This window comes from Nerophis ophidion, linkage group LG16, assembly GCF_033978795.1.
Source record: "Nerophis ophidion isolate RoL-2023_Sa linkage group LG16, RoL_Noph_v1.0, whole genome shotgun sequence".
NCBI classification, from domain to species: Eukaryota; Metazoa; Chordata; class Actinopteri; order Syngnathiformes; family Syngnathidae; genus Nerophis; species Nerophis ophidion.
The window spans coordinates 52932230-52955279 of record NC_084626.1 but is presented as its reverse complement, the minus strand read 5'-3'; the positions used below and the strand labels follow the sequence as shown (position 1 = coordinate 52955279).

General features: G+C 41.0%; 2 protein-coding genes across 3 annotated transcripts in view; one reads left to right on the top strand and one right to left on the bottom strand.

The window, feature by feature from the left end:
• The window catches only part of si:ch211-112f3.4 (EF-hand and coiled-coil domain-containing protein 1), an 18524-nt gene extending 16890 nt beyond the window's left edge, over positions 1-1634 (top strand). Inside the window, exons 8-9 of the mRNA XM_061875513.1 lie at positions 1-46; positions 112-1634. The exon at positions 1-46 is cut by the window's left edge and continues 24 nt beyond it. Coding sequence (XP_061731497.1) covers positions 1-46; positions 112-257 — 192 coding nt within the window. The 3' untranslated portion in view covers positions 258-1634. The remainder of the gene's footprint in view (positions 47-111) is intronic.
• Positions 1635-15112: 13478 nt separating this feature from the next.
• The window catches only part of slc41a1 (solute carrier family 41 member 1), a 128928-nt gene continuing 120990 nt past the window's right edge, over positions 15113-23050 (bottom strand). For both annotated transcript variants that reach the window (XM_061875512.1, XM_061875511.1), the window contains 3 exons: positions 20275-20412; positions 18199-18347; positions 15113-15733 (listed from right to left, as the gene is read on the bottom strand). In XM_061875512.1, coding sequence (XP_061731496.1) covers positions 15548-15733; positions 18199-18347; positions 20275-20412 — 473 coding nt within the window. In that variant the 3' untranslated portion in view covers positions 15113-15547. The remainder of the gene's footprint in view (positions 15734-18198; positions 18348-20274; positions 20413-23050) is intronic.

The window sequence follows — 23050 nt, the reverse complement described above, 5'->3', positions numbered from 1 at the left end:
ACAATGGTGATGGAGACGTTAGACATGTGCAGTAACCATGGAGACGGTAGACATCTGCTCACGTTCTCACCTTCCACTTTGCTCCTCTGACCCTCGCCTTCTCACCTGCAGGTCCTTCTGAGGTCCTGCAGGTGGCCGACAGCGTCTACATGCACCTGTCCTCCAGGGACTGCCTGGGCCAAGGGGGCGGGGCCAAAGGGGGCACCAGGGAGAGCAAACAGTCCAGCGCCACCAACCCTCTGATCATCTCCTGCTAACCAGGCTCACTTACCCACAATCCTCTCTTGCTGTTTACAACTAAACTACATCATTTCATTCATATTTATGTTGATTCAAGTTCTAATCAGGTTTACCTTTTTTAGAAATGAACTTTTTTTGTGTTTGTATAACGTGCATGTGTGGCTCGACATGTTGTCATCTTACAGACTTATTCTAAAATAGAAACGATTCATTTCTGTCCTCAAAATTCCACAAACAATACCCCATGACGAGAATGTAAAAAAGTTGAGTTTTTTAAAATGTATTAAGACATGCACCTGGGGATAGGCCCCTCCCACCTCCAAAGACATGCACCTGGGGATAGGCCCCTCCCACCTCCAAGGACATGCACCTGTGGATAGGCCCCTCCTACCTCCAAGGACATGCACCTGTGGATAGGCCCCTCCTACCTCCAAAGACATGCACCTGGGGATAGGCCCCTCCTACCTCCAAGGACATGCACCTGGGGATAGGCCCCTCCCACCTCCAAGGACATGCACCTGTGGATAGGCCCCTCCTACCTCCAAGGACATGCACCTGGGGATAGGCCCCTCCCACCTCCAAGGACATGCACCTGAGGATAAGCCCCTCCCACCTCCGAAGACATGCACCTGGGGATAGGTTGATTGGCAACACTAAATGGTCCCTAGTGTGTGAATGTTGTCTGTCTATCTGTGTTGGCCCTGTGATGAGGTGGCGACTTGTCCAGGGTGTACGCCGCCTTCCGCCCGATTGTAGTTGAGATAGGCACCAGCGCCCCCCGCAACCCCAAAAGGAATAAGTAGTAGAAAAATGGATGGCTGTATTAAAAAAATAAATAAATCACATGTACATAAGTATTCACAGCCTTTGCTCAATACTTTGTTGATGCCCATTTAGCAGCAATAAAACTCTTTTTGAATTCTTGGCACACATTTATTCCTTTTTGCAGCACCTCTCAAGCTCCATCGGGTTAAATGGGAAAGGTTGGTGTTCATCCAGTATGTCTCTGTACACTGCTGCATTCATATTTCTCTCTATCCTGACTGGTTTCCCATTTCTTGCCACCCAAAAAAACATCCCTACAACATGATCCTGGATGGAAACCAATGTTTTTTTTAATACATATGTCATTTATGAAAAATGGATAAATAAATAAAAAAACTGTACAATGTTACTATGGGGTATTGTGTGTAGAATTTTGAGGACAAAAGTGAATGGATTTAATTTTGGAATAAGGCTGTAGTCTAAGAACATGTGGAGGCAAGTGAAGCCCAGTGAGAACATTCCAAATGATGTCATTAAAGCTGCAATATTTGTGAGTAGCCTTAAAAAAAAAAATTGTGCACATTTTAATGAAATAACTGACTAATAAATGTGTGATTGTACTTCATTCAGCATTTTGTTTACAAGCTAACTTTGTTGTTTGCCTCGACGAAAATGCCAATAAAGCTTTCGGACATCTACAAGTTAGTTTATCTTCAGTTTCTAACAAGCTAATATATATGTGTCATATTGACATATACAGTAGGATATATACTACCATACATTCATACATATATATATACATACATATACTATATATATAAACACATATATATACATATATATTAGGACTGTGAATCTTTGGGTGTCCCACGATTCGATTCAATATCGATTCTTGGGGTCGCGATTTGATTATATATCGATTTTTTTTCGATTCAACGCAATTCTCGATTCAAAAACGATATTTTTCCGATTCAAAAGGATTGTGTATTCATTCAATACATAGAATGAATACACAATTGTTTTGTTGGATTGATAAAAAAATAAAAATAAAATCAAATTGATTAAAAAAAAAAAGAATCGATTCTGAATCGCACAACGTGAGAATCGCAATTCGTATTCAAATCGATTTTTCCCCACACCCCCATGTATGTATTTATACATATATATGTATATGTATTTATGTACATATATATGTATAGTGTCTGTGTTAGTTGTGGTGGTGTGATCCAAGTTGGGGATGTACTGATAATAACATTTCATATGGTTATCGTGACCAAAATAAAGTTGTGTGACTCGGTGATTTTTCCACTCTGCTTGTTCTAAAAGTGTTACTGACTGCCACATATATATATATATTTTTTTGCTATTTCATAAAGCCAGAAAACTAGCATCTCAAATGACTTAAACAGTGAATTATGGTACGGTACTTCAATCAAGCACAGTTTTACTTGTTTTATATTCAAACAGTGTTACTGTTCAAAACGGCATGTAATATTGCAGTGGCCAAAAATACTAAATATACTCGTTCAATAAAACCTCAGCCTTGTTTTAAATGTACGCTTAGGCCTACCACGCTACTCCATTTCAATCTCGCTCATTATACCCGGTGAGAACGTTTGAGATAGTTTTGCGTCACGTCCTTAATGGGATTTTTCCGACAACAACTGAATCTTCATCCTCTAACACGAGTGTGAAGTTATGTATCAGTCAAATAAAAAAACAGCGTGGACAAAAATGAAACAGCAGTCGTTTAATTCCGGAATGTCAGGAAACAAACCTGGTCCCTGTCAGACCAAACATTGGACGCTTGGAAGTCGTATGCAGCAAATATACAGTGAAACATGGGGGGGGCAGTGTGTCTCCATCTAACACTTCCATGCCTCATATTTCTTTTAAATGCACATTTAGCACATTGCAGTGTTCCAAAAAAACAAACAAAAAAAGTCACATTACAAAACACGTTGCTCTTTTCGGCCAATCAGAAGCCTGCAAAGCCATCATTGTGTCGTGACATTTTGTCCCAGGTTGCTTGAATGAATGAATGAATGAATGAATGAATGAATGAATGTGGGTTTTTTGTTGTTGACTTGTTTCAACGGTGAAGAACTCTTTTGCTCGGGTTAAACAAAGATTATCACCAAATACCACATTTTTCGAAGATTTTGTTTGTGGCCACAGATCAGTCTCTAAATTGGATTACTATATTTCCTTGAATTGCTGCGAGGTAAATAGTATGTGCCTGCCTTGAATTACGGCCTGGTCAAACTGGTGATGGAGGAGGCTGATTTCAAAACCTGTAATTTGAAATCGCATAAAGGGAAGAAGATAAAGAGCTATTCAGTAGGATTTAAGGTCCAAGCTATTGAATATGCTAAAAAGAACAGTAAGCAGCTATGTTTTATTAATATACCGTAGCTGCGTGTGTCGAATATGAGTCATTAAATGACTCCCGCCTCCTGGTGGTAGAGGGCGCTAGTGATCCTTCTTGCGACTACTCGGCTGCAGAAGAAGTGACAAGGAGTGACGTGATATGTGCTGGGAACAATTATGGTGCACGACTGACCTTTTAGGATGTAACACCACTACTACTATGCTGGCTATGTAAACAACCAGGCATGTTCCAGTCCTAAATACCCAGTGTATTATTCATACAATAACACTTCATGGTGGCAGTGGTGGGATAAAGAGATCACCCACGCAGCAGAACGGGAGGGGGAGTTGTCCGAGGATAATTCTGTCTTCGCCCGCACGTGAAGAGCCGAGCTAACTGATAGCAGTTTTCTAAACTGGACTTTCAATGGAAGCAGGAGGTAATAAAGGAAGATCTCCATCGAGACAGAGAAACTTTTAAAACTGAAGAAAGATAAGGAAGACTTCTATAAACAAGTTATCGATGCTTTTGTTCAGAAGGAGCTGACTATGGACTTCATTTATAAGTAAAGGTAAGACCATAATAATGGTTTTTTTAATATTAAATGTGCTTTTCATGATGGTATGCTTACATCACACTCAAATTTTTACCGCATGCCTTTGGTAAGTGCCGGAGTGAGAAGAGGTTTTAAAATAATTGGCGCTCCGGCGGCAATTCAAGGAAATAGGGTATATTAAAACAATTAAAAAGGCACATCTCTGATCGTGTGCCCCACTTAGTAGCTGCGGATGGACCACAGGTGTCAGAAGTCTCACCTGGGGGCCATTTTTTGAAATGACAAACATTCTAAGATTACTGGGAAAAAAAAAAAATGGAATAAAAGAACAAACATTACAAGAACAAGTTGTCATGTTGACTATAATGACACAAAGTGTTTTCCCCTCATTTAAAACAGGCAGTGCTCAAAAAATAATAATGAATCAAAATCAATGTTGTTGTGAATTATTGACTTACTGAAGGCTCCAATTATTTCAAATCAAATGTTGCATATTTTGTGTTTGCTATTAAAAGAAACAAAGTATTTATATGACAAAAAGGGCCTAAAACAAACTAACAAAAATTAAAAAAAATTAAAATAAAAAATGATGTATGACTTGATTTGAACATTTTTAAGAATAAGCGCTTTTGGATTTCTGAAAATATTAGTGGGATTTTTTTTATATATTTTTTTTACCGTATTGCTCAAAAACAAAAAATAATAATGAATCAAAATCAATGTTGTTGTGAATTATTGACTTACTGAAGGCTCCAATTATTTCAAATCAAATATTCCACTTGGAAATGTTGCATATTTTGTGTTTGCTATTAAAAGAAACAAAGTATTTATATGACAAAAAGGCCTAAAACAAACTAACTAAAATAAAAAAATAAAAAATAAAAAATGATGTATGACTTGATTTGAACATTTTTAAGAATAAGCGCTTTTGGATTTCTGAAAATATTAGTGGGATTTTTTTTTATTTATTTTTTTACCGTCATTGCTCAAAACCAAAAAATAATAAAGAATCAAAATCAATGTTAGTATGAATTATTGACTTACTTAAAGTTCCAAATATTTCACATCAAATATTCCACCTGGACATGTTTTGTGGGGAAAATATTTCATATTTTGTTTTTGCCATTAAAGTATTTTTAAGACAAACTGGGCCTAAAACAAACTAAAACAAATAAAGACTTAAAATTGACCAATAGATCTGAAGTTTAAGCGAAAATAAAATATGATGTCTGACTTAATTCAAAAATTTTTTTATGAGTGATCTCTTTTGGATTTCTGAGAATATTACTAGTTTTTTTTTTGTTTTTTTCAACAATTTTTGCTCAAAAAATAATAATGTATCAAAATCAATGTTAGTATGAATTATTGACTTATTTAAGGTTCCAATTACATCACATCAAATATTCCACTTGGAAAACATTTTGGGGGGAAAATATTGCATATTTTGTGTTTTTTTGCCATCAAAAAAAGTATTTTTTTTCAAACAAAAAGGGCATAAAAATAAAATATATATATGGACAAATAGATTTGAAGCTGATCTCCAGATTTAAGCGTGGAACAAAATAAAAATAATATATAACTCATTTTGAACATTTTTAGGACTAAGACCAAACTTAGAAAAAACAATCGATATTTATTGTATTGGTTTCAAAAAAATATATAAAATTTTTGTTTATGCTGGTGAATTTTGATACGTACTGTTATTATTTGACATCACAATCAAGGTACTGTACATCATTTATTAATCAAGGCTAATTAACTCAGAGTTGCTTTGATACAGGTTAAGGCCATGCTATGTCTTATAAGCAGGGGCGGCCCTGACATAAATCATGATCATGAATGAATAAAAAAGTTCATTTTATTTTTTTATCACTTTTCATAAGTGTATATACATATCAATCAATCAATCAATGTTTACTACTTTTCATGTCATATTAGGCTCCAGTTTTGCTGTTTTTTTAAGTCAGAGCTGTTATCCAATCAGAATTCAGCTCGCTTGTTGTTAGCGCTGTATGAATTCTGCCGGAGGCCTTCTGACCCAACATTAGCGGCGGTTGTGCAGTGTAAACGAACGGAGAACTTTCAGTTAACAGACATCTGCGATCGGCGATCAGATCACGAGTTGATGCCAGTACTCACTTGTCACTCCCAGGTATCCACTCACACGTGGAGCCATACCCGGCCAGCGGAGAAATAAGCGGTACTCACTTTTTTAACCAACAAAGAAGCTGAGGAAAAACATTGATTGGGTGGCAGATATACAGTATATTAGCGAGGGCATTTTCAAGAAGGATATTTAAAGAGGAACTAAATCTTGTGAGACGAGTGTTTTTTAAGCGAGAGCTTTAATCCAATCAGAATTCAGCTCGCTTTTTGCCAGCGATGTATGAATTCTGCCGGAGGCCTTCTGACCCAACATTAGCGGCGGTTGTGCAGTGTAAACGAACGGATGGCATTCAGTTAACAGACATCTGCGATCAGATCACGAGTTGTTGACAGTACTCACTTGTCGCTCCCAGGTATCCACTCACACGTGGAGCCATACCCGGCCAGCGGAGAAATAAGCGGTACTGACTTTTTTAACCAACAAAGAAGCTGAGGAAACACGTTGATTGGGTGGCAGATATACAGTATATTAGCAAAGGCATTTTCAAGAAGGATATTTAAAGAGGAACTCGATCTTGTGAGAGGAGTGTTGCTGTTTTTTAAGCTAGAGCTTTTGTCTAATCAAAATTCAGCTTGCTTGTTGCGTGTGTGTGTGTGTGTGTGTAAGGCACCATATTTCTACTGGTCATTTGCGCAAAAAAAGAAAGACGAGAACAATGGTGAGACAACCTTATATATAGAATAAATATAGTTTATGTACAAACTGCTTTGTGTGCTTCTAACAATAAATAGACAAAGCATGACCTGCCCTTATAGAAGTATTCACAACTGTCCCTACGCTAAGAGCGGAGCGCTGGCACCAGATCACTAAGATGCTTGGGAGGGACACGAACCTCAGAAAAACCTCGCCATGCCGCGTGTTTGAACCCCGGTAATGTGACTCTGCTCAAGAACATACCAAAGACGATAAAAATGGTATCCATTACCTCCCTGTTTGGCACTCAGAATCAAGGGTTGGAATTGGGGGGTTAAATCACCAAAAATGACTTTCGGGCGCAGCCACCGCTGCTGCTCACTGCTCCCCTCACCTCCCAGGGCGGTGATCAAGGGGGATGGGTCAAATGCAGAGAATAATTGTGCCACACCTCGTGTGTGTGTGACAATAATTGCTACTTTAACTTTAACAATCGCATGTTCAAAGTATGGCGCCCTCTGGTGTGCTTTTAGACAAATAAGACGGGAACTAAATCATTAGAGTTTAAAATGCAGAAAATGTGACAAAACATCCCGCTATTTTTAAGCCGAACACATTTTAGAAGAAATACATATTTTTACATGTATTTGCCGCTGATATGGGCGCCAGCGCGGTAGAAACTGGACGGATGGATGTATTTGCCGCACTATAAGCTGCAGGTACATACACCCTAATTGTTTCCAAACAGTGTCTGCTTGCAACACGGCAGTAAAACAGCTGATCAAACAAAACAGAAGCCATCATCATCGACCCATTTGCTCGCCATCCAATCAGCGAAACAGACTCAATAACTCCACCGTGACGTTTTGGTGAATTGACAAAAACTGAAACAACACAAACAGGATGTAAGGTAATAATATGCAAATGTGTTAGCAGACTAGTCAATGCTAACAACACTAGCTTGTACAAATATGCATGAAAATACTCCTCCAGACATCACGCGTGTGACGGGTTAGTTAGTCTGAATTGTTTTAGTTGTATTGTAAAACGTACAGACGTTGCTTGGAGGGATGAACAAAGTGTCATTTCAGTTCAAGGCACGAAACGGTACGTACATTTTCCAAGAGCTAACTGGTCCAAAACAATAACTCACCTTTTCAGTGTCGCTGTGAGTATTACATGACTGCAAAACATTTTGGCCGTTAGCAAAGAAAAATCCATATATTAGCCGCACTGTTTTATAAGCCGCATAGTGCAAAGCGTTGTAAAAAAAGTAGTCGATTATATTACGGAAAAGACGGTAAAAGATGAATGGACATTTAGCATCACTTTTACTTTGAGAAAATAGCGATGAGCGGAAGGAGAGAAAGGGAAAGGATCGTTCATTCTTGGATTCAATAGTGTTACTCACTTTTTTAATCAAAGTGCTGGCACTCGCTCCTTTTTTTGGCCCCAATAGAATAAAATAAAAAACTGAGGTACTACAGTAGTTGCTTAGTTTTTTTAAACAGAGGTTTTACGTTCAGTTCAGTATGGACAAGATGAGTTGAAGTTAGATAGAATAGTTGCAAAGGAGGGGAAAAAAAGACAATAGTGACACAAAAGAAGAAAAAAAAAAAGATTTGACAGAGAACATTTTCACATTGATAGTATGAGCATTCTTTTGGCCGCTGGGAGACGAGACATGAAGTGTGACAAGTGGCATCGAACCCAAACATGTGGTGTGAGACACCTGATGACCTCTATGGACTAAGTTGGCTGGCCGGAACTTTAAAGTCCTCCATTTGCTTCTTCTTCACTCGTGCATAAACAAATCATTTTTGACATAGAACTGCAGAAATGGGTCATGATTTCAACCTTTTTAACATGAATATATGCAAAATGTTGCTGAAGTGGAGCGATCGCATTTGTGAGCACGTTTGTGTTGACAGTCAGACGAGACAGGACAGCTCTGGTCTGAGAGGATGGTGCAGGATACGACCATAAAGACCTTGAGCGGCGTACATACATCAGTACTTCAGAGGGCTCCTCTAATGCTGACAACAACGCCACCTATTTCATAGTCCTGGACCTACTAATGAAGGGTCAGATTCCTGGAAATAGACCCAGTCCTGATTTTAGGTTTGTTTACTAAAGAGTTTCAGCACATTTCGGGACGGCCACTTTTAGCTCCAAAATGAGGGCGGGCGTGCATCAGACTGCTGATGTCACCTCCAGAAGACTGGAGGCCATTTAATATTGTTGCCTAGTTTGTGTTTTGCTTGCATCTTTATCACGCAGAATTTAAAGGGAGTAGCAAATATGTCTGTTAGATGTATTGTTGCAGCTTGTAGCAACACAACTAAAATATAGGGTCAGCCTGCGTACACTTCCCAATTATGGCAATTTATTTATATATATATATATATATATATATATATATATATACACATATATATATATATACATATATGTCATTCTCTGCATTTGACCCATCACCTTTGATCACCCCATGGGAAGTGAGGGGAGCAGTGAGCAGCAGCTATGACGCGCCCACGAATCATTTATGATGATTTAACCCCCAATTCCAACCCTTGATGCTGAGTGCCAAGCAGGGAGGTAAAGGCTGCCCTTTTTGTAGTCTTTGGTATGACCTGGCCGGGAGTTGAACTCACAACCTACCCATCTCAGGGCAGAAAATCTAACCACTAGGCCGCCACTGAGTAGGTTATATATACATATATATATATATATATATATATATATATATATATATATATATATATATATATAAATATATATTTACACACACATACATACATATACATATATATACACACGCACACATATACACACAAATATATACATGCATATATATTGTACATACATATACACATACATATGTTTATAAACATACACACACATTATATATATATATACATATGCACGCATGCAAACACACATATATATACATACATATATAAATACGTATATACATACTGTACATATACACACATATATATATAAATACATACATGCATATATTTACATACTAATATATACATGCATATATGTATAACATATACATACACACATATATATATACACATATATACATACACACATATATAAACACATACATGTACACATATACAGTATATGTATACATACATACATAGACTGTATACGAAACTCAAAAGCAGTGAAGTTGTCACGTTGTGTACATTGTAAATAAAAACAGAATTCTATGATTTGCAAATCCTTTTGAACTTATATTCGATTGAAGGGACCGCAAAGACAAGATATTTGATGTTCCAACTGAGAATCGTATTTTTGTTGTTGCAAATAATCAATTCCTTAGAATTTAAAGGCAGCAACACATTGCTATTAAGTTGGCACAGGGGCATTTTTACCACGGTGTTACATGGCCTTTCCTTTTAACAACACAGTAAACGTTTGGGAACTGAGGAGATCTTTTTTTTAAGCTTTTCAGGTGGGATTCTTTCCCATTCTTGCTTGATGTACAGCTTAAGTTGTTCCACAGTCTGGGGTCTCTGTTGTGGTATCTCAGGCTTCATTTTGTGCCTATGCATTTTTAATGGGGGACAGGTCTGGACTACAGGCAGGCCAGTCTAGTACACGCACTCTTTTACTATGAAGAATCGCTGTTATATAACGTGGCTTGGCATTGTCTTGCTGAAATAAGCAGGGGCGTCCATGATAACGTTGCTTGGATGACAAAATATGTTGTTCCAAAACCTGTATGTACCTTTCAGCATTAATGGTGCCTTCACACATGTGTAAGTTACCCATGCCTTGGGCATTAATACACCCCCATACCATCACACATGTGTAAGTTACCCATGTCTTGTTCACTAATACACCCCCATACCATCACACATGTGTAAGTTACCCATGTCTTGTTCACTAATACACCCCCATACCATCACACATGTGTAAGTTACCCATGTCTTGTTCACTAATACACCCCCATACCATCACACATGTGTAAGTTACCCATGTCTTGTTCACTAATACACCCCCATACCATCACACATGTGTAAGTTACCCATGTCTTGGGCACTAATACACCCCCATACCATCACACATGTGTAAGTTACCCATGCCTTGGGCACTAATACACCCCCATACCATCACACATGTGTAAGTTACCCATGTCTTGGGCACTAATACACCCCCATACCATCACACATGTGTAAGTTACCCATGTCTTGGGCACTAATACACCCCCATACCATCACACATGTGTAAGTTACCCATGTCTTGGGCACTAATACACCCCCATACCATCACACATGTGTAAGTTACCCATGCCTTGGGTACTAATACACCCCCATACCATCACACATGTGTAAGTTACCCATGCCTTGGGCACTAATACACCCCCATACCATCACACATGTGTAAGTTACCCATGCCTTGGGCACTAATACACCCCCATACCATCACACATGTGTAAGTTACCCATGTCTTGGGCACTAATACACCCCCATACCATCACACATGTGTAAGTTACCCATGCCTTGGGCACTAATACACCCCCATACCATCACACATGTGTAAGTTACCCATGTCTTGTTCACTAATACACCCCCATACCATCACACATGTGTAAGTTACCCATGTCTTGGGCACTAATACACCCCCATACCATCACACATGTGTAAGTTACCCATGTCTTGTTCACTAATACACCCCCATACCATCACACATGTGTAAGTTACCCATGTCTTGGGCACTAATACACCCCCATACCATCACACATGTGTAAGTTACCCATGTCTTGGGCACTAATACACCCCCATACCATCACACATGTGTAAGTTACCCATGTCTTGGGCACTAATACACCCCCATACCATCACACATGTGTAAGTTACCCATGTCTTGTTCACTAATACACCCCCATACCATCACACATGTGTAAGTTACCCATGTCTTGTTCACTAATACACCCCCATACCATCACACATGTGTAAGTTACCCATGTCTTGGGCACTAATACACCCCCATACCATCACACATGTGTAAGTTACCCATGTCTTGGGCACTAATACACCCCCATACCATCACACATGTGTAAGTTACCCATGTCTTGGGCACTAATACACCCCCATACCATCACACATGTGTAAGTTACCCATGCCTTGGGCACTAATACACCCCCATACCATCACACATGTGTAAGTTACCCATGTCTTGGGCACTAATACACCCCCATACCATCACACATGTGTAAGTTACCCATGCCTTGGGCACTAATACACCCCCATACCATCACACATGTGTAAGTTACCCATGCCTTGGGCACTAATACACCCCCATACCATCACACATGTGTAAGTTACCCATGTCTTGGGCACTAATACACCCCCATACCATCACACATGTGTAAGTTACCCATGTCTTGGGCACTAATACACCCCCATACCATCACACATGTGTAAGTTACCCATGCCTTGGGCACTAATACACCCCCATACCATCACACATGTGTAAGTTACCCATGTCTTGGGCACTAATACACCCCCATACCATCACACATGTGTAAGTTACCCATGCCTTGGGCACTAATACACCCCCATACCATCACACATGTGTAAGTTACCCATGTCTTGGGCACTAATACACCCCCATACCATCACACATGTGTAAGTTACCCATGTCTTGGGCACTAATACACCCCCATACCATCACACATGTGTAAGTTACCCATGCCTTGGGCACTAATACACCCCCATACCATCACACATGTGTAAGTTACCCATGTCTTGGGCACTAATACACCCCCATACCATCACACATGTGTAAGTTACCCATGCCTTGGGCACTAATACACCCCCATACCATCACACATGTGTAAGTTACCCATGTCTTGGGCACTAATACACCCCCATACCATCACACATGCTGGCTTTTGAGATTCACAGCCCTCTGGCACACCCCACCGAGAATAACTGAACACCCAAGGATGGTGATTGGCTGGCAGAGGTGTCACTCAACTCTGTTACACCGACTGTAGCTTTTTATCCCAAAAGAGCAAACCAATCCTGGTATGAGACTTTCTTGGTAGTTCAATACTTGCGTCCTGCACCATCCCCTCAGACTAGACTTGACCTACTTTGTCTTCTAACATGAAATGATGAAGCCTGCGTGTTTTGAGACAAACTGGATGGAAAGTACAACCAATTATTATATTGTATTACCACAAGGGAGGAAAGCAATTTCCAATGTTATGTATTATAAATTTAAAGGCCTACTGAAATGAGATGTTCTTATTTAAATTAGGATAGCAGCTCCATTCTATGTGTCATACTTCATCATTTCCCCATATTGCCATATTTTTGCTGAAAGGATTTAGTAGAGAACATCGACGTTAAAGTTGGCAACTTTTGGTCGCTAATAAAAAAGCCTTGCCTGTACCGGAAGTAGCAGACGATGTGCGTGTGATGTCACGGGTTGTGGAGCTCCTTAACAAGGTGCAGAAGTGTTACGAGAGTGATGTAGAATCTACGGAAACGGTACTGAATTTCTGGAATTTTATGGTGTTTAGATGGTGTTTTTTCCATACTTTGTATACGTTTGGACATGGTTTAATGGATACAAAGAAACACTATTTAAAAATATAAAGTCAACTTGTTTTTCCACTTTACTGGTACTTTAAAGGCCCGACTTGCATAACAAGTTAGGCATCCTAATCATTGCCATTTTTAAATGATCGACAAATCAGGATCAGGCTTTAGTTTTGTTGGATTAATTATAAATAAGTTATCTAATTGTATTCAAATATGATTGTTTGCTGATGCATTGGTTGACCTACCAACTTCAAAAAGGATTTGGCAGATGGCCCAGAGCAACGCAGGAAGTTGCTGTATCCTCTGTATTTGCGTGTGTTAGGTGTTAGTTTTCCAACACAGCTGCAAATCCCCCCTCCTCCCTTAGTGCAGCTGTGTGTGTGTTTGTAATGTAGGGCTTTCCCAAATGAATTAAAAGGCGAGGAGAGTGGAGAAAGTTTTCACATTGAATTAGGAGCCTGTAACTGAGAACTTGCTCCCGGTTACTCTCCTCGTACGAGAAAAGCAATCACTGGTTTGTCTTCTATTCTCTGTTTCTGTGTCTTTATAATGTCTCATGGTATTTAAGCCTGGCATAATTATTGGGAAGTTATGTGACTTCATGACTCTTAAAGGCCTACTGAAATGAGATGTTCTTATTTAAACTGGGATAGCAGGTCCATTCTAAGTGTCATACTTCATCATTTCGCGATATTGCCATAATTTTGCTGAAAGGATTTAGTAGAGAACATTGACAATAAAATTCGCAACTTTTGGTGCTGATAAAAAAGCCTTGCCTTTACCGGAAGAAGCAGATGATGACGTCACTGGTGTGAGGGCTCCTCACATCCTCACATTGTTTATAATGGGAGCCTCCAGCAGCAAGAGCTATTCGGGCCGAGAAAACGACAATTCCCCCATTAATTTGAGCGAGGATGAAGGATTCGTGGATGATGATATTGATAGCGAAGGACTAGAAAAAATAAAAAATAAAAAGGTGATTGCATTACGATGGATTCAGATGTTTTTAGACACATTTACTAGGATAATTCTGGGAAATCCCTTATCTTTCTATTACGTTGCTAGTTTTTTGTGAGATTAAATAGTACCTGATAGTTTAACCACAATTTTCTCAACCACAATTTTCTCACCAAAACCTACCGGTTGAAATGTGGTCGGGATCCATGTTCGTTTGACCGCTCTGATCCATAGTAAAGGAATTTTAAACAAAGTATTACCGTGTGTTTGTGTGGCTAAAGGCTAAAGCTTCGCAACTCCATCTTGCTACTTTAACTTCTCCATTATTAATTGAACAAATTGCAAAAGATTCAGCAACACAGATGTCCAGAATACTGTGTAATTATGAGATGAAAAGAGATGACTTTTAGCCGCTAGTGGTGCTGCACTATTATGTCCTCTACAGTCCGTGACATCACACACGCGTCATCATTCCGCAATGTTTTCAACAAGAATTTCCGCAGGAAATTTAAAATTGCAATTTAGTAAACTAAAGCGGCCGTATTGTCATGTGTTGCAATGTTAATATTTCATCATTGATATATAAACTATCAGACTGTGTGGCTTTCAGTAGGCCTTTAAGGACTTGTAGTGACAAAAGAAACAATGTTCATCCCCAGAAATGTTTGACCCGGGCCCAAACTATGATCTGATCCCAAGAAGATTCAGAATCCCGACGTGTTGTTGCATGAAAAGAAGGTTCCGGTGCAGCCTTGTGGTAGAGCAAGGTGGACCTGCCTGTCACAGAAAGTCTACTAAAGCACAGATAATACACTTCATTGATTTGATAGAATTTCAAGACAAAGCACTTGGTGATTTAAGCAATCTTGGCTTGTGCATGTTTATTTTTATTTTTTGCAATCTTTTTCTTTCTTGGATTTGTTGCACTATTAAAAATGGATATAGGGCTAGTGTCCCCATTGAAAATAATGAGGAATAGCCTCTCAAAATAGAATCGATTTACATCAAATGTATTATTCACCAACAATAATAATCATTTACAATAGCAAAATAATAACAGAGGCAGAGGACTCCGTTACCAAGAAGAATACAAATGAAGTCTGTGGGGCTGAATGAAGGATATTTCCCGTTTGAAACATGACTTGTGATGGAGATGTAAACTACTGACCTGTTAGAGCGCTACGTCTTGGATCAGAACCCTACCAGGGATTAGCCCTTTCATAGGAGGCGTCTTGTTTGCGTGGAGGTCATGGCTGTCCGTGCCAGAAGGGCGATCTTTGCAGTCAGTTGCCCGAGTTGGAGTCTCTGTCGCCGATGAAGAAGTGCATATGGAAGCAGAGGGCCAGGAAGCCCGTTCCCAGCAGGTCACCAAGTGCAGTCAGGTAGGGGATGGAGAAGTTGTCGGGGTCCATCCCTCGGCCCCACATCCAGTGGACCATCCAGTCCGCTAGGTAGAGGAGGATGATCACCTGGGGGGGAGGGGGAGGGGTCAGACAATGTTGGCAAACTCAGCTTGAACGACAACATTTGCTTTTGGTCTGTTTCTTTAGTCACAATTACACATTTCCACCCAAAATGTACAAACCCCGTTTCCATATGAGTTGGGAAATTGTGTTAGATGTAAATATAAACAGAATACAATGATCCCGGTAACAGTTCGAGATGCCACCTCAGTAGAAGCATTTAAGTCTCACCTTAAAACTCATTTGTATACTCTAGCCTTTAAATAGACTCCCTTTTTAGACCAGTTGATCTGCCGTTTCTTTTCTTTTTCTTCTATGTCCCACTCTCCTTTGTGGAGGGAGTCCGGTCCGATCCGGTGGCCATGTACTGCTCGCCTGTGTATCGGCTGGGGACATCTCTGCGCTGCTGATCAGCCTCCGCTTGGGATGGTTTCCTGCTGGCTCCGCTGTGAACGGGACTCTCGCTGCTGTGTTGGATCCGCTTTGGACTGGACTCTCGCGACTGTGTTGGATCCATTGTGGATTGAACTTTCACAGTATCATGTTAGACCCGCTCGACATCCATTGCTTTCCTCCTCTCCAAGGTTCTCATAGTCATCATTGTCACCGACGTCCCACTGGGTGTGAGTTTTCCTTGCCCTTATGTGGGCCTACCGAGGATGTGGTAGTGGTTTGTGCAGCCCTTTGAGACACTAGTGATTTAGGGCTATATAAGTAAACATTGATTGATTGATTGATTGATTTGCAAATCCCTTTCAAGCCATATTCAGTTGAATATGCTACAAAGACAACATATTTGATGTTCAAACTCATTAACATTTGTTTTTTCTGTAAATCATTTTTTACTCTTATCGAACAGAGCGACTGCAGGTTATTTCCTTGTATGTCCTAAACACAATGACAATAAAGCTAATACCATTTAGGAAGTCACTATGTGCATGTTTTATAGCTGTGTAAAAATAGAAATTAGGTTGCTTTTTCAAGCTATTTTTCGATAATGATGAACTTGCCAAATGTAGAAGTTATATCATCATATTCCCACAATAGCGTACATGGATATGAACATGCAGGAGCTGCAAACATGAAGGGGAATTAAAGGCCTACTGAAATGAGATGTTCTTATTTAAACGGGGATAGCAGCTCCATTCTATGTGTCATAGTGAATTATATTTATATAGCGCTTTTTCTCAAGTGACTCAAAGCACTTTACATAGTGACACCCAATATCTAAGTTACATTTAAACCAGTGTAGGTGGCACTGGGAGCAGGTGGGTAAAGTGTCTTGCCCAAGGACACAACGGCAGTAACTAGGATGGCACAAGCGGGAATCGAACTTGCAACCCTCAAGTTGCTGGCACGGCCACTTTACCAACCGAGCTATGCCGGCCCACTTCATCATTTCGTGATATTGCCATATTTTTGCTGAAAGGATTTAGTAGAGAACATCCACGATAAAGTTGGCAACTTTTGGTCGCTAATAAAAAGCCTTGCCTTTACCAGAAGTAGCAGACGATGACGTCATCAGTGTGAGGGCTCCTCACATCGTTTAAAATGTGAGCCACCAGCAGTAAGAGCAATTCGTACCGAGAAAGCGACGATTTCTCCATTAATTTGAGCGAGGATGAAAGATTTGTGGATGACGGAAGTTAAAAGTGAAGCACTAAAAAAAAGAAAGAAAAAAAAAAAGGCGACGGCTCCAGTGGGAGAGTTTCAGATGTAATTAGACACATTTACTAGGATCATTCTGGAAAACCCCTCATCTGCTTATTGTGTTAATAGTATTTTAGTGAGATTATACAGTCGTACCTGAAAGTCGGAGGGGTGTGGTGAACGCCAGTGTCTCTGAGAGAAGCCGAGGAGCCAAGATCACAGCTGCCTTTTTGAGCTGCAGGATGAGGTCGTGTAATCCACTCAAGTCTCCGGTAAGAGCGACTTAATATCACAAATTTCCCATCCAAAAACTTGCTGGTTGACGTAGAGAAACATGTTCGCTTGACCGCTCTGTGTTAAAGCTTCACAACAAACAAAGAAACACCGGCTGTGTTTCGGTTGCTAAAGGCAGCTGCAATCCACCGCTTTCCACCAACAGCTTTCTTCTTTGACGTCTCCATTATTAATTGAACAAATTGCAAAAGATTCAACAACACAGATTTCCAAAATACTGTGTAATTATACGATGAAAAGAGACGACTTTTAGCCGTGAGTGGTGCTGGGCTAATATGTCCCCTCCAACCAATAACGTCATCATTCTGCAACGTTTTCAACATAAACTCCACGGGAAATTTAAAATTGTAATTTAGTAAAGTAAAGCGGCCGTATTGTCATGTGTTGCAATGTTAATATTTCATCATTGATATATAAACTATCAGACTGTGTGGTCGCTAGTAGTGGCTTTCAGTAGGACTTTAATTATTACACAATATTTACACCCTACTGACACATTCCCAATATTAGATATTGGACAGATTTACCTGCAGCATTGCAGCAGCCAGGTAGAAGGAGATGAAGATGGGCGTCAGTGTGGTATGTCCCCCCTTTAGTGAGTTGATGGTGTAGAGGAAGACGAGGTGACCCGGGGCGACCAGGAGGAACAACACACGCGCCGAACGAGAGTTCACAGCTGGAGAGCAAAGAGAGGGGAGGGAAGGATGGAGTTGTCCTGGGTCTAACCACATAATATACATATAAATACTGTACATAACACATTTGAATTATTACTGTACATCAGTGTTTCCCACAGGGCTGCAAAAGTTGTTGTGGTCATCTTGGGTCTACACAATGTCATCATCTTATTTACAATGGAATTATAATGGATGATAAGTCAAATCAATGTGGGAGAGACAAATACAAACCCCATTTCCGAATGAGTCGGAAAATTGTGTTAGATGTAAATATAAACAGAATACAATGATTTGCAAATCCTTTTCAAGCCATATTCAGTTGAATATGCTACAAAGACAACATATTTGATGTTCAAACTCATAAACTTAATTTTTTTTTTTCAAATAATAATTAACTTAGAATTTCATGACTGCAACACGTGACAAAGTAGTTGGGAAAGGGCATGTTCACCACTGTGTTACATCACATTTTCTTTTGGGAACTGAGGAAACTAATTGTTGAAGCTTTGAAAGTGGAATTCTTTCCCATTCTTGTTTTATGTAGAGCTTCAGTCCTTCAACAGTCCGGGGTCTCCGCTGTCCTATTTTACGCTTCATAATGCGCCACGCATTTTCCATGGGAGACAGGTCTGGACTGCAGGCGGGCCTGGAAAGTACCCGCACTCTTTTTACGAAGCCATGCTGTTGTAACACGTGCTGAATGTGGCTTGGCATTGTCTTGCTGGAATAAGCAGGGGCGTCCATGAAAAAGACGGCGCTTATGTGGCAGCATATGTTGTTCCAAAACCTGTATGTACCTTTCAGCACTAATGGTGCCTTCACAGATGTGTAAGTTACCCATGCCTTGGGCACTAATACACCCCCATACCATCACACATGTGTAAGTTACCCATGTCTTGGGCACTAATACACCCCCATACCATCACACATGCTGGCTTTTACACTTTGCGCCCATAACAGTCTGAATGGTTATTTTCCGCTTTGGTCCGGATGACACAATGTCGAATATTTCCAAAAACAATTTGAAATGTGGACTCGTCAGACCACAGAACACTTTTCCACTTTGCATCAGTCCATCTTAGATGATCTCGGGCCCAGAGGAGCCGGTGGCGTTTCTGGATGTTGTTGATAAATGGCTTTCACTTTGCATAGTAGAGCTTTAACTTGCACTTACAGATGTAGCGACAAACTGTATTTAGTGACAGTGGTTTTTTGAAGTGTTCCTGAGCCCATGTGGTGATATCCTTTAGAGATTGATGTTGGTTTTTGGTACAGTGCCGTCTGAGGGATGGAAGGTCACGGTCATTCAATGTTGGTTTCCGGCCATGCCGCTTACGTGGAGTGATTTCTCCAGATTCTCTGAACCTTTTGATGATATTATGGAGCGTAGATGTTGAAATCCCTAAATTTCTTGCAATGTCACTTTGAGAAAGGTTGTTCTTAAACTGTTTGACTATTTGCTCACGCAGTTGTGGACAAAGGGGTGTACCTCGCCCCATCCTTTCTTGTGAAAGACTGAGCATTTTTTGGGAAGCTGTTTTTATACCCAATCATGGCACCCACCTGTTCCCAATTAGCCTGCACACCTGTGGGATGTTCCAAATAAGTGTTTGATGAGTACTCCTCAACTTCATCAGTATTTATTGCCACTTTTCCCAACTTCTTTGTCACGTGTTGCTGGCATCAAATACTAAAGTTAATGATTATTTGCACAAAAAAAAACATGTTTCTGAGTTTGAACATGAAATATGTTGTCTTTGTAGCATATTCAACTGAATATGGCTTGAAAAGGATTTGCAAATCATTGTATTCTGTTTATATTTACATCTAACACAATTTCCCAACTCATATGGAAACGGGGTTTGTAATTTAAAAAAAAACACACCATATATGTGTTTAATATTTAAGAGATGCCCGGGAACTTACTTGAGGTGAAGAAGGTGGTGCAAGGTGTTGGGCACTTGTTCCTGGGCATAGGGTTCGGATCACCCATACCTATACCATTCATGTGCAGGTAGGTGGAGATTCGACTGGCCTGAACTGCGACCAGGTTACCTCCCACACCTGACACACACACACACACACACACACACACGCACGCACGCACGCACACACACACACACACACACACACACACACGCACGCACGCACGCACACACACACGCACGCACGCACGCACACACACACACACACACACACACACACACGCACGCACGCACGCACACACACACACACACACACACACACACACGTTCTTAGATCAAAGTATATGGCAGTTGGATGATTTGGTTCTTGGCTTACAATGATCAGAAAGTGTCTCTCCAACAAACATATTCCATACTGTGCATTACGAAAAGTATTCACAGTGCTTCATATTTTCCACATTTTGTGATGTTACAGCCTTATTCCATCCATCCATCCATCTTCTTCCGCTTATCCGAGGTTGGGTCGCGGGGGCAGCAGCCTAAGCAGGGAAACCCACACTTCCCTCTCCCCAGCCACTTGGTCTAGCTCTTCCCGGGGGATCCCGAGGCGTTCCCAGGCCAGCCGGGAGACATAGTCTTCCCAACGTGTCCTGGGTCTTCCCCGTGGCCTCCTACCGGTTGGACGTGCCCTAAACACCTCCCTAGGGAGGCGTTCGGGTGGCATCCTGACCAGATGCCCGAACCACCTCATCTGGCTCCTCTCCATGTGAAGGAGCAGCGGCTTTACTTTGAGTTCCTCCCGGATGGCAGAGCTTCTCACCCTATCTCTAAGGGAGGGACCTGGAAACTCATTTGGGCCGCTTGTACCCGTGATCTTATCCTTTCGGTCATCACCCAAAGCTCATGACCATAGGTGAGGATGGGAACGTAGATCGACTGGTAAATTGAGAGCTTTGCCTTCCGGCTCAGCTCCTTCTTCACCACAACGGATCGGTACAACGTCCGCATTACTGAAGACGCCGCACCGATCCGCCTGTCGATCTCACCATCCACTCTTCCCTCACTCGTGAACAAGACTCCTAGGTACTTGAACTCCTCCACTTGGGGCAGGGTCTCCTCCCCAACCCGGAGATGGCACTCCACCCTTTCCCGGGCGAGAACCGTGGACTTGGACTTGGAGGTGCTGATTCTCATCTCAGTCGCTTCACACTCGGCTGCGAACCGATCCAGCGAGAGCTGAAGATCCCGGCCAGATGAAGCCATCAGGACCACATCATCTGCAAAAAGCAGAGACCTAATCCTGCGGTCACCAAACCGGAACCCCTCAACGCCTTGACTGTGCCTAGAAATTCTGTCCATAAAAGTTCTGAACAGAATGGGTGACAAAGGACAGCCTTGGCGGAGTCCAACCCTCACTGGAAATGTGTCCGACTTACTGCCGGCAATGCGGACCAAGTTCTGACACTGATCATACAGGGAACGGACCACAATCAGACAGTCCGATACCCCATACTCTCTGAGCACTCCCCACAGGACTTCCCTAGGGACACGGTCCAATGCCTTCTCCAAGTCCACAAAGCACATGTAGACTGGTTGGGCAAACTCCCATGCACCCTCAAGAACCCTGCCGAGAGTATAGAGCTGGTCCACAGTTCCACGACCAGGATGAAAACCACACTGTTCCTCTTGAATCCGAGGTTGGACTATCCGACGTAGCCTCCTCTCCAGTACACCTGAATAGACCTTATCGGGAAGGCCGAGGAGCCTTATTCCAAAATGGACTCATTACATTTTTGTCATCAAAATTCTACAGACCATAAATGCCGCATAATGACAATGTGAAAATGTATTAGTCTCATTTCTTTTTGGACACGATGCCACAAGCTTGGCACACATGTCTTTGGGCAGTTTGGCCCATTCCTCTTTTCAGCACCTCTCAGGCTCCATCAGGTTGGATTGGAAGCGTTGGTTTTCATCCAGGATGACTCTGTACATTGCTAGAATCATCTTAGTCTAGTCAGGGAGGGGACCAAGAACCTGATGGTCAGATCTGTCAGAGCTACAGAATTCAGAGGAGAACCTTCCAGAAGCATACTTGCCAACCTTAAGACCCCCGAACTCGGGAGATTGGGGGGTGCAGAAATCCACCAATCAGGCCAGTATGGTATAGTAGCCAGACGGAAGTCATTTCTTAGCAAAAAGTTTGCCAAAATGCACGTAAAAGAGACTAAGACCATGACAAACAACATTTTCAGGTCTGATGAGACAAAGTTTGAACTCTTTGGTGTGAATGCAAGGCGTTGTGTTTGGAGGAAACAAAGCCCAGCTCATCACCAGGCCAATACCAATCCTACAGTGAAGCATGGTGGTGGCAGCATCATGCTGTGGGGTTGTTTTTCAGCAGATAGAGGGAAAGATGAATGTAGCAATGTACAAAGACATCCTGGATGAAACCCAACGCTCAGAAGTGGGTGGCGGCTTGTGGCATTGAATTAAAAAAGACTTGAGGCTGTAATTGCATCCCGAGATGCATCAACAAAGTATTGAGCCAAGGCTGTGAATACTTATGTACATGTGATTTTTTTTTCTACTTCTATAAATTTGAAAATTAAAAAAAAAAAAAAAAAAATTCACATTGTCATTTGAGGACGAAAAATATATTATTCCATTTTGTAATTGTTAGAAAAATCACATATATATATATATTATCACACAACTTTAGTATATTTAAAGTCAGTTGCTATAGTTATTAGCTATTGTGCTTAAGCAGTACTTTT